Raw genomic sequence first — 11,885 nt, forward strand, 5'->3', positions numbered from 1 at the left:
AGGGGCATTTTCGGCTGACACGTTTCGGCCACCGAAATTTTGGTGCATCTCTAATTATCACTGATCATTATTAGTGCCACTGGTGATGTCAGTGGCAGTTAGTGTCAGATTGTCCGTCGCACTCCCTTAATCCCATTGTAAGCTGCTGATCACAGCCATTTTTTTTCTTCTATCAAAGACATGTATCAGAATATATTTTGGCCAAAATATATGAAAAAATCTGATTTTGTTTTTTAATTGGAGAAGTCTTATAGCAGAAAGTAAAACCAATTTTTTTTCTTCAGAAGTTTTTGTCTTTTTTTGTTTTTTTATCACAAAAAAAAATGTAAAAACTCCAGTGGTGATCATATACCACCAAAAGAAAGATTTGTGGGAAAAAAATGATAGAAATTTGGTTTGGGTACAGCGTTGCTTGACCGTTCCATTACCAGTTAACCGCCTCCCCACCGCCCTATAGCAATACCATAGAAATACTGCTACAGGGTGGCACGGGTGCGCAAAATCACCCTGAAAACCCATCTCTTCAGGGAAGCCTACCCCACCCCCTGCTAACTTGCCGACCTCCTTCACTCTTCCTACCACTCCATCCCCCACAGCTATCTCCTCCTGTGCCACCACCCCCTCCCTCCTAGATTGTAAGCTCGAAAGAGCAGGGCCCTCGATCCCCTCATGTTTTGCATTGTATTGGTATTGTTCTGTCACATGTTCTGTCCCCCTTTGTAATGTACAGCGCTGAGTGAACTATTGGCGCTTTATAAATACTGTATAATAATAATAATAGTAAAACAGCACACAGTTAACCCTTTGATTGCCCCAGATGTTAACCCCTTCCTGCCCAATGCCATTAGTACAGTGTCAGTGCTTATTAGCAAAGATCCCTATATTGGTGTCACTGGGGATGTCAAATCCATTCCCGCCCCCCAGTGTCAGAATGCCCGCCGCAGTCCCGCTATAAGTCGCTGATCGCCGCCATTACTAGTAAAAAAAAAAAAATCCCAGTATCTATACCGCCATTTGTAGACGCTATAACTTTCACGTAAACCAATTAATTTACACGTATTGGGATTTTATTTTTTAGCAAAGACATGGAGAAGAATACATTTTGGCCTAAATTTATGCCACCTAACCATTTCTTGCCCAGTCTATAGCAATCTGACGGCCGGGTGGGACTTTTGTCGTTCTGGGTGGACATTACATGACATACTCCCGGAACGATTTGCGCTGCGGCGTGATCTGTCACCGGCTGTGTCCACCGGACACAGCGGATGAATGATCAGTGTATCGCTGCCGGTACCATGTGATCGCTGAGACCAATCACAGCAGATCGCATGACAATTATAAACAGTGAATGGCTTAGATTCATACCATTCGTTGTTACAATTGTGTTGTTAGGTGTGATCACATAGTACAGACAGGACCAATCACAGCCCATCTGCACCATATGATTACCTGTGGCCAGTCACAGCTAATCACAATAAACAGTAAAATGCTTGCTTATAGCAATGAAGTTCATTGCAAAAAGCAATAATAATGTGTAAAAAAAGAAAATCCTGATCACTTCCCCAGAGTAGTATGGTGTTACTATGGTAACATATTGCACTGGTCACAGAGTTAAAAAAAAATTAAATAAAAGAAAAAAATGTAATAAAAAAAATTAAGTTTTGTTTTTTTTTTTCCCATACTGTGACCAGTGTCCCTGATCACTGCCACACCAGTTATGTGATGATGCTGTACTACACTGGTGACAGCATGCTTAAAAAAAAAAAAAAGATATATTTTTTTTTAATGACAAAAAAAATGTACAACTTTAAAAAAAAAAAAAAAAAAACTTGACATGCCTCTCTTACTAAATACAGTAAATTGTCTACTTTCCCAAAAAGAGGTCTTTTGGTGGATATTTGCACTGTCCTGACATTTTTGGGCCTCAAGAAATGAGATCGGCCGTCAGTACATCAGGATTGATCGATTTTAAGATATATACAGTATCTCCCAGAAGTGAATCCACCCCTCACATTTGTGTAAATATTTGATTCTATCTTTTCATGTGACAACACTGAAGAAATGACACTTTGCTACAATGTGACGTAGTCAGTGTATGGCTTGTATAACATGTAAATTTGCTGTCCCCTCAACATAACTCAACACACAGCCATTAATGTCTAAACCGCTGGCAACAAAAGTGAGTCCACCCCTAAGTGACAAGGTCCAAATTGGGCCCAATTAGCCATTTTCCCTCCCCAGTGTCATGTGACTCGTTAGTGTTACAAGGTCTCAGGTGTGAATGGGGAGCAGGTGGGTTACATTTGGTGTTATCGCTCTCACTCTCTCATACTGGTCACTGGAAGTTCAACATGGCACCACATGGCAAAGAACTGTCTGAGGATCTGAAAAAAAGAATTGTTGCTCTACATAAAGATGACCTGGACTATAAGAAGATTGCCAAGACCCTGAAACTGAGCTGCAGCACGGTGGCCAAGTCCATACAGCGGTTTAACAGGACAGGTTCCACTCAGAACAAGCCTCACCATGGTCCACCAAAGAAGTTGAGTGCACGTGCTCAGCGTCATATCTAGAGGTTGTCTTTGGGAAATAGACGTATGAGTGTTGCCAGCATTGCTGCAGAGGTTGAAGGGGTGGGGGGGTCAGCCTGTCAGTGTTCAGACCATACGCCACACACTGCATCAAATTGGTGTGCATGGATGTCATCCCAGAAGGAAGCCTCTTCTAAAGATGATGCACAAGAAAGCCGCAAACAGTTTGCTGAAGACAAGCAGACTAAGGACATGGATTACTGGAACCATGTTCTGTGGTCTGATGACACCAAGATAAACTGATGTGGTTCAGATGGTGTCAAGCGTGTGTGGTGGCAACCAGGTGAGGAGTACAAAGACAAGTGTGTCTTCCCTACAGTCAAGCATGGTGGTGGGGGTGTCATGGTCTGGGGCTGCATGAGTGCTGCCGGCACTGGGGGGCTACAGTTCATTGAGGGAACCATGAATGCCAACATGTACTGTGACATACTGAAGCAGAGCATGATCCCCTCCCTTCAGAGACTGGGCCGCAGGGCAATATTCCAACATAACGACCCCAAACACAACTCCAAGACCACCACTGCCTTGCTAAAGAAGCTGAAGGTAAAGGTGATGGACTGGCCAAGCATGTCTCCAGACCTAAACCCTATTGAGCATCTGTGGGACATCCTCAAACGGAAGGTGGAGGAGCGCAAGGTCTCTAACATCCACCAGCTCCGTGATGTCATCATGGAGGAGGGGAAGAGGACTCCAGTGACAACCTGTGAAGCTCTGGTGAACTCCATGCCCAAGAGGGTTAAGGCAGTGCTGGAAAATAATGGCGGCCACACAAAATATTGACACTTTAGGCCCAATTTGGACCTTGTCACTTTTGGACTCACTTTTGTTGCCAGCGGTTTAGACATTAATGGCTGTGTGTTGAGTTATTTTGAGGGGACAGCAAATTTACATGTTATACAAGCTGTACACTGACTACGTCACATTGTAGCAAAGTGTCATTTCTTCAGTGTTGTCACATGAAAAGAGAGAATCAAATATTTACACAAATGTGAGGGGTGGACTCACTTCTGGGAGATACTGTATGTATCTCATAGTTAGTAGACTCTATAACTTTCCTACAGACTAAATAATATACACGTATTTGGGCTATTTTCAGCAAAGAAATGTAGCAGAATAAATTTTGGTCTGAATTTATAAAGAACAATTATTTATTTACATTTTAAATGTATTTAAAATTCTGTAACAGAAAAGAAAAACGCATTTCTTTTCAAACTTTTTTGCTTTTTATCATTTAGTCACCACTGGATTTTTTATTTTTTCACTAAATAAAGTGTTACTAAACCCCGGACCCTGCATCCACTATATCCGCTCTCCCCGGACCGTGCATTCACTATATCCGCTCTCCCCGGACCCTGCATTCACTATATCCGCTCTCCCCGGACCCTGCATCCACTATATCCGATCTCCCCGGACCCTGCATTCACTATATCCGCTCTCCCCGGACCCTGCATTCACTATATCCGCTCTCCCCAGACCCTGCATCCACTATATCCGCTCTCCCCGGACCGTGCATTCACTATATCCGATCTCCCCGGACCCCGCATTTACTATATCCGGACTCACCAGACCCTGCATCCACTATATCGGCTCTCCCCGGACCGTGCATCCACTATATCCGCTCTCCCAGGACCCTGCATTCACTATGTCCGCTCTCCCCGGACCCTGCATTCACTATGTCCGCTCTCCCCGGACCCCGCATTCACTATATCTGGTCTCCCCATACCCTGCATCCACTATATCCGCTCTCCCCGGACCGTGCATTCACTATATCCGCTCTCCCCGGACCGTGCATTCACTATATCCGATCTCCCCGGACCCTGCATTCACTATATCCGCTCTCCCCGGACCCTGCATTCACTATATCCGCTCTCCCCAGACCCTGCATCCACTATATCCGCTCTCCCCGGACCGTGCATTCACTATATCCGATCTCCCCGGACCCCGCATTTACTATATCCGGACTCACCAGACCCTGCATCCACTATATCGGCTCTCCCCGGACCGTGCATCCACTATATCCGCTCTCCCAGGACCCTGCATTCACTATGTCCGCTCTCCCCGGACCCTGCATTCACTATGTCCGCTCTCCCCGGACCCCGCATTCACTATATCTGGTCTCCCCATACCCTGCATTCACTATATCCGCTCTCCCCGGACCCTGCATTCACTATATCTGGTCTCCCCAGACCCCGCATCCACTATATCTGCTCTCCCCGGACCGTGCATCCACTATATCCGCTCTCCCAGGACCCTGCATTCACTATATCCGCTCTCCCCGGACCCCGCATTCACTAGATCCTGTCTCCTCGGACCCTGCATTCACTATATCCGCTCTCCCCGGACCCTGCATTCACTATATCCGGTCTCCCAGGACCCCGCATTCACTATATCCGGACTCACCAGACCCTGCATTCACTAGATCCGGTCTCCCCGGACCCTGCATTCACTATATCCGGTCTCCCCGGACCCTGCATTCACTATATCCGGTCTCCCCGGACCCTGCATCCACTATATCCGGTCTCCCCAGACCCTGCATCTACTATATCCAGTCTCCCCAGACCCTGCATCCACTATATCCAGTCTCCCCGGACCCCACATCCACTAGATCAGGTCTCTTGGGGGACCAAAACCAAGACAGATTAAGGTTCTTACACTAGCTGCATACAAAAATAAATCTACAAGGGGGAAAAAAGTTTTTAAAAAGTGAAGGTGGCAATTCATGAAACCTCACTGGAGAGATTTCCCCTCACTTCCCTTTGGAACAGGAAGTGATGGGGAAATTCACCAGTCGGGACACAGATTAGGGAAAAGGTGGCACTTAACAAGTTATTTCCCCCTATCCCTATACCAGTGACAACAGCTCCCCCCCCCCTTTTTTTTTTTCTGGTGACACAGGCCATCAAGGATGGGAAATTAAGTGAAATCTCCCCAAGAGATTGAAAACAGCAATAAAAGTTGAAAGCGCCTATTCTTCCAAAGTCTATCCAAAAGAAAAACCTTAAGCAGTTTTGGTTGTAGTTGGGCTTTAAGAACAACACTTAATAATCTGCTGACCATTTTTAAAAGCGCCACCCATCCACAGACACCAACATCAATGCCTCAAGTGGCAGTCATTCACAATCCTAGACAGGAACTGAATGAACCCACCTCTTCTCGCCTCTTCTGCCAGCGTCCACAGGGGGACTCTTCCAGAATCTCAGATTCATCTTCACTCTCCTCTTCTTCCTCTTCTGCCGCAGCCGGGGCACTCACTGGAGGGGACATGGACGCCACACTCTCTGGTTTGGGGTCAGAGCCTGTGCCCGCTTTATTCTCCCCTTCGGACATTGCTCCACAGATTCTGCCACAAAGCTCAGGACCTGGAAGACACAAAAACCCACAGGAGGCCTCAGAGACAATACAAGGCTGCAGCATAAGAAAGACGCAGCAAGGGAGGAGCCAGCAATAAAAACAAAAGCCTGAGGAGAAACCAAGAAAATAAGGTAGAACATCCAAAAGATCCTGACAAGTACAGTCTAATGAGGCAAAAGAACCAAGAGAACCCAAGGATCTCTCCCTAATGAGGCAGAGAAAACAAGACAATCCAAGGATCATACCATAATGAAGCCGAGGAACCTTAGGAACCCGAGAATCGCACCCTAATGAGAATTGATACTAAGAGAACCCAATGATTGAACCTTAATAAGGGAAAGGAACCAAAAGAACCATAAAACTGCACCCTGATGGGGGAGAGGACTCAAGAGAACCCAAAAGGATCACACCCTCATGAGGGAGAGGAACCAAGAGAACCCAAGGATTGCACCCTAATGAGGGAGAGGAACCAAGAGAACCCAAGGATTGCACCCTAATGAGGGAGAGGAACCAAGAGAACCCAAGGATTGCACCCTAATGAGGGAGAGGAACCAAGAGAACCCAAGGATTGCACCCTAATGAGGGAGAGGAACCAAGAGAACCCAAGGATTGCACCCTAATGAGGGAGAGGAACCAAGAGAACTTGAGGATCGCACACAAAAAAAGAGGAACCTAAAGAATGAGATCACACCCAAATAAGGTAAAAGAACCAAGATAACCCAAGGATTGCACCCTGAGGCAGAGGAACCAAGGGAACCCAAAGATTGTATCCGAATGAAGGTGAGGAACCAAGAGAACCCAAGGACCCCACCCAAATGAAGGAGAGGAACCAAAAGAACGAGGATCGCACCCAAATGAGGGAAAGGAACCAAGAGAACCCAAGGATCACACCCCAAGCAGGAAGAGGAACCAAGAGAACCCAAAGATCGCACCCTGATGAGGGAGGGAAACCAAGAGCACATAAGAATCGCACCCTAATAAGGCAAAACAACCACGGATACCCAAACATAGCACCCTAATGAGGCAAAAGAACCAAGAGAACCTAAAGGTCGTATCCCAATGAGGAACAGGAACCAAGAGAACCCGAAGATGGCACCGTAAAGAGCCAGAGGAACCAAGAAAACCTGAAGGTCACACCATCCTGAGGCAAAAGAAACAAACAACAAACCTCTAGGATCACAAACGAATGAGACAAAGGAACAAAGAAAACCCAAAGATTGCACCCTAATGGGGGAGAGAAACCAAGAGAACCCAGGGAACGCAACCTAATGAGGCAGCGGAACTAACACAACCCAAGGGTCGTACCCTAATGAGGAAGAGGAACAAAGTATCTAAGAAGTGCACCTTAAGGGAGGGGAACCAAGGAAACATTAGGACTGAACTCTAGAGAGGGAGAGGAACCAAAAGAATCTGAGGCCCACACTAATGCCATTGAAGAACCAAATAGGATGTGAAAATCTAAATGAAGGAGAGCAACCAGAGGTTCTGCTGCTTGCACCCTAATGAAGAAGAGGAACCAAGAATCACTCTAATGAAAGAGAAAAGAAGAGAAAATGAGGGATGCACCCTAAAGAGAAATCAAAAGAAGAGGAACCAAGAGAACCTGAGGATCGCAAATTAACATGGAAGAAGAATCAGAAGAACCTGAGCATAGCACCTTAATGATAGTGAGAAACCAAGATAACTCAAGGACGGGACCCTTATGAGGGAGAAATACACCCTACTAACACAAAGAAACCCAGAAAATCCTAGGGAGCGGATCATAGTGACAGAGGAAAACAAACCGGGAAAAGGGGGACAATGACATATCACACATGGTGGGGTTGGGGGGGAGTGCGCACATACATATATAATCACACATGAAAGAGTGTATACATATATATAGAAGGGGTGTGTATGTATATATCATGGATATAGAGGGGTTAGGGATGTATATATAGATCATAGAGGGGGGAGGGGTGTATATACACTGCTCAAAAAAGTTAAAGGAACACTATTTAATCAGAGTCTAGCATCAAGTCCATGAAACTCCTGGGATATTGATCTGGTCAGGTAAGTAGCAGAGGGGGTTAATCATTTTCAGCTGCTTTGGTGTTAGTGAAATTAACAACAGGTGCACTCGATGGGCAACAATGAGACAACCCCCAAAACAGGAATGGTTTTACAGGTGGAGACCACTGACATTTTTTTCCCTGCTGATCTTGTTTGACAGTTTTTCACTAGTTTTGCATTTGGCTAGGGTCAGTGTCACTACTGGTAGCATGAGGCCATACCTGGACCCTACAGAGGTTGCACAGGCAGTCCAAATCCTCCAGGCATCAATACGTGCCATTGCTGTGTCTCCCAGCACAGTCTCAAGAGCATGGAGGAGATTCCAGGAGACAGGCAGTTACTCTAGGAGAGCTGGACAGGGATGTAAAAGGTCCTTAACCCATCAGCAGGACCGGTATCTGCTCCTTTGTGCAAGGAGGAACAGGATGAGCACTGCCAGAGTCCTACAAAATGACCTCCAGCAGACCACTGGTGTGAATGTCTCTGACCAAACAATCAGCAACAGACTTCATGAGGGTGGCCTGAGGGCCCGACGTCCTCTAGTGAGCTTTGTGCTCACTGCCCGGCACCATAGAGCTGGATTGGCATTTGCCATTGAACACCAGAATTGGCAGGTCCACCACTGGCACCCTGTGCTTTTCACAGATGAGAGCAGGTTCACCCTGAGCACATGTGACAGACATGAAAGGGTCTGGAGAAGCCGTGGAGAACGTTCTGCTGCCTGTAACATCGTTCAGCATGACTGTTTTGGTGGGGGGTCAGTGATGGTCTGGGGAGGCATATCCATGGAGGGACGCACAGACCTCTACAGGCTAGACAATGGCCCCCTGACTGCCATTAGGTATTGGGATGAAATCCTTGGACCCATTGTCAGACCCTAAGCTGGTGCAGTGGGTCCTGGGTTCCTCCTGGTGCAGATTCTGGGTTCCTCCTGGTGCAGTGGGTCCTGGGTTCCTCCTGGTGCACGACAATGCCTGGCCTCATGTGGTGAAAGTATGCAGGCAGTTCCAGGAGGATGAAGGAATTGATACCATTGAATGGCCCCCACGGTCACCTGACCTAAATCCAATAGAACCCCTCTGGGATGTCATGTTTTGGTCCATCCGACACCTCCAGGTTGCACCTCAGACTGTCCAGGAGCTCAGTGATGTCCTGGTCCAGATCTGGGAGGAAATCCCCCAGGACACCATCCGTGGTCTCATTAGGAGCATCCCCCGACGTTGTCCGGCATACATACAAGCACGTGGGGGCCATACACACTACTGAGGACCATTCTGAGTTGCTGCAATGACATTTCAGCAGAATGGACTCGCCTGCTGCATCATTTCTTCACTTTGATTTTCGGGGTGTCTTTGAATTCAGTCCTCTGTAGGTCGATCATTTTCATTTCCATCAAATGATGGGACATCCTTACTTTCCTAACACATTACCCGTCCATATCAGTATAGAGATCCAGCAGGAGATTTCTCCCCATTGAGATCTGATGGGTTTTCAAAATGCTCCTTTCATTTTTTTGATCAGTGTATATATCATATATAGAGGGGGAGAAGGTGTATGATATATATAAACACACTCTATACAGCTAAACGTATTGGCCCCGCCCTCCAAATCATGTGATTCAGGTGTTCCAATCCCCTCCATGGACACAGGTGTATACAATCACGCCCCTAGGCATGCAGACGGCTTCTACAAACATTGGTGAAAGAATGGGTCGCTCTCAGGAGCTCAGTGACTCCAAGCGTGGTCCCGTGATAGGTTGTCACCTGTGCAATAAGTCCATCCGTGACATTTCCTGGCTACTAAATATTCCACGCTCAACTGTTAGTGGGATTATAACAAAGTGGAAGCAACTGGGAACAACAGCAACTCAGCCACCAAGTGGTAGGCCACGTCACATGACAGAGCGGGGTCAGCGCATGCTGAAGCGCACAGTGCGCAGAAGTCACCAACTGTCTGCAGAGTCAATAGCTAAAGACCTCCAAACTTGGTGTGGCCTTCAGATGAGCCCAACAACAGTGCGTAGAGAGCTTCATGGAATGGGTTTCCATGGCCGAGCAGCTGCATCCAAGCCTTACATCACCAAGTGCAATGCAAAGCGTCGGATGACGTGGTGTAAAGCATGCCGCCACTGGACTCTAGAGCAGTGGAGTCGTGTTCTCTGGAGTGACCAATCACAGTTCTCTGTCTGGCAATCTGATGGACGTGTCTGGGTTTGGTGGCTACCAGGAGAACGGTACTTGCCTGACTGCATTGTGCCAAGTGTAAAGTTTGGTGGAGGGGGGATTATTTGGTGGAGGGGGGATTATGGTGTGGGGTTGTTTTTCAGGGGTGGGGCTTGGCCCCCTAGTTCCAGTGAAGGGAACTCTTAAGACATTTTGGACAATTTCATGCTCCCCACTTTGTGGGAAGAGTTTGGGGATGGCCCCTTCCTGTTCCAACATGACTGCACACCAGTGCACAAAGCAAAGTCCATAAAGACATGGAGGAGCCAGTTTGGGGTGGAGGAACTTGACTGGCCTGCACAGAGTCCTGACCTCAACCCCATAGAACACCTTTGGGATGAATTAGAGTGGAGACTGCGAGCCAGGCCTCCTCCCCCGACACCAGTGCCTGACCTGACAAATGTGCTTCTGGAAGAATGGTCCAACCTTCCCATAGACACCCTCCTAAACCTTGTGGACGGCCTTCCCAGAAGAGTTGAAGCTGTTATAGATGCAAAGGGCGGGGCCAACTCAATATTGAACCCTACGGACTAAGACTGGGGGGCCATTAAAGGTCATGTGCGTGGAAAGGCCAACCAATACTTTTGGTGATGTATTGTATGTATGTATATATATATATATATATATATATACACACATACAAATATATATATATATATACACACATACATATATACACACAGGAGGGGTGTATATATCTCATATATAGATGGGGGAGGGGGATGTAAATATATCGGGGAGGGGAGTGTGTATATATATATATGTGTGTATATATAGGGAGTATATAAAAGTGTGTATATATATATATCATTTATATACAGGGGAGATATATATATCATATAGAGAGGGGGAGTGCGTGTATGTATATATATATATATGGGGGGAGAGTATGACACACATATACTCGGGGTCCCCCGTCACACATACACCCTCCCGGTGGTCTCTCCTCACCTCCCCGCTCTCTCTCGGTCACAGTCCGGTGTAGGCCGCACCTCGCCCAGTTCTCCGGTTCTCTCCTCACAGCTGAGGGGTGTAGCGCCGTCTAGTGACGTCACACGCACATGACGGATGACGTTACGGAATGCGGTGCCCGGGACTCCACCGAGACGTAGGGGTGGGAGGAGCTGGAAGAAAGAGAGGACCAATCATCCCAGAGCCACGCCTTTTCTCCTCTTCCATTCCTCAGATTCCACTCAAACGGCAAACTCCGCCCTCAGCCCGCCTCCTCCATACTCCAGCGTGGGTCCAGTGTGAGATTGTGTGTTGTAGGAGATCTGTCCCGTAGGAGACCTTTCACATAGAGGAGGATATATCCCGTAGAGGAGGATCTGTCCTGTAGAACAGGATGTATCCCATAGAGAACGATCTGTCCCATAGAAGAGGTTCTGTCCTGCAGAAGAGGATCTGTCCCATAGAAGAGGTTCTGTCCTGCAGAAGAGGATCTGTCCCATAGAAGAGGTTCTGTCCTGCAGAAGAGGATCTGTCCCATAGAAGAGGTTCTGTCCTGCAGAAGAGGATCTGTCCCATAGAAGAGGTTCTGTCCTGCAGAAGAGGATCTGTCCCGCAGAAGAGGTTCTGTCCTGCAGAAGAGGATCTGTCCCGCAGAAGAGGATCTGTCCTACAGAGGAGGATCTGTCCCGCAGAAGAGGATCTGTCCCATAGAGGAGGA

General features: G+C 47.2%; 1 protein-coding gene across 2 annotated transcripts in view; it reads right to left on the reverse strand.

Moving 5' to 3' along the window:
• NRBP1 (nuclear receptor binding protein 1) overlaps positions 1-11,321 on the reverse strand; it is a 54,350-nt gene extending 43,029 nt beyond the window's left edge. For both annotated transcript variants that reach the window (XM_089659677.1, XM_089659676.1), the window contains exons 1-2: positions 11,168-11,321; positions 5,739-5,950 (exon numbers count right to left, since the gene is read on the reverse strand). In XM_089659677.1, the coding sequence (XP_089515803.1) occupies positions 5,739-5,918 (180 nt within the window). In that variant the 5' untranslated portion in view covers positions 5,919-5,950; positions 11,168-11,321. The remainder of the gene's footprint in view (positions 1-5,738; positions 5,951-11,167) is intronic.
• Between the last annotated feature and the right edge of the window lie 564 nt (positions 11,322-11,885).

This window comes from Staurois parvus, unplaced genomic scaffold (assembly GCF_062004578.1).
Source record: "Staurois parvus isolate SC_StPar_1 unplaced genomic scaffold, SC_StPar_1.0 ptg001181l, whole genome shotgun sequence".
Classification (NCBI taxonomy): Eukaryota; Metazoa; Chordata; class Amphibia; order Anura; family Ranidae; genus Staurois; species Staurois parvus.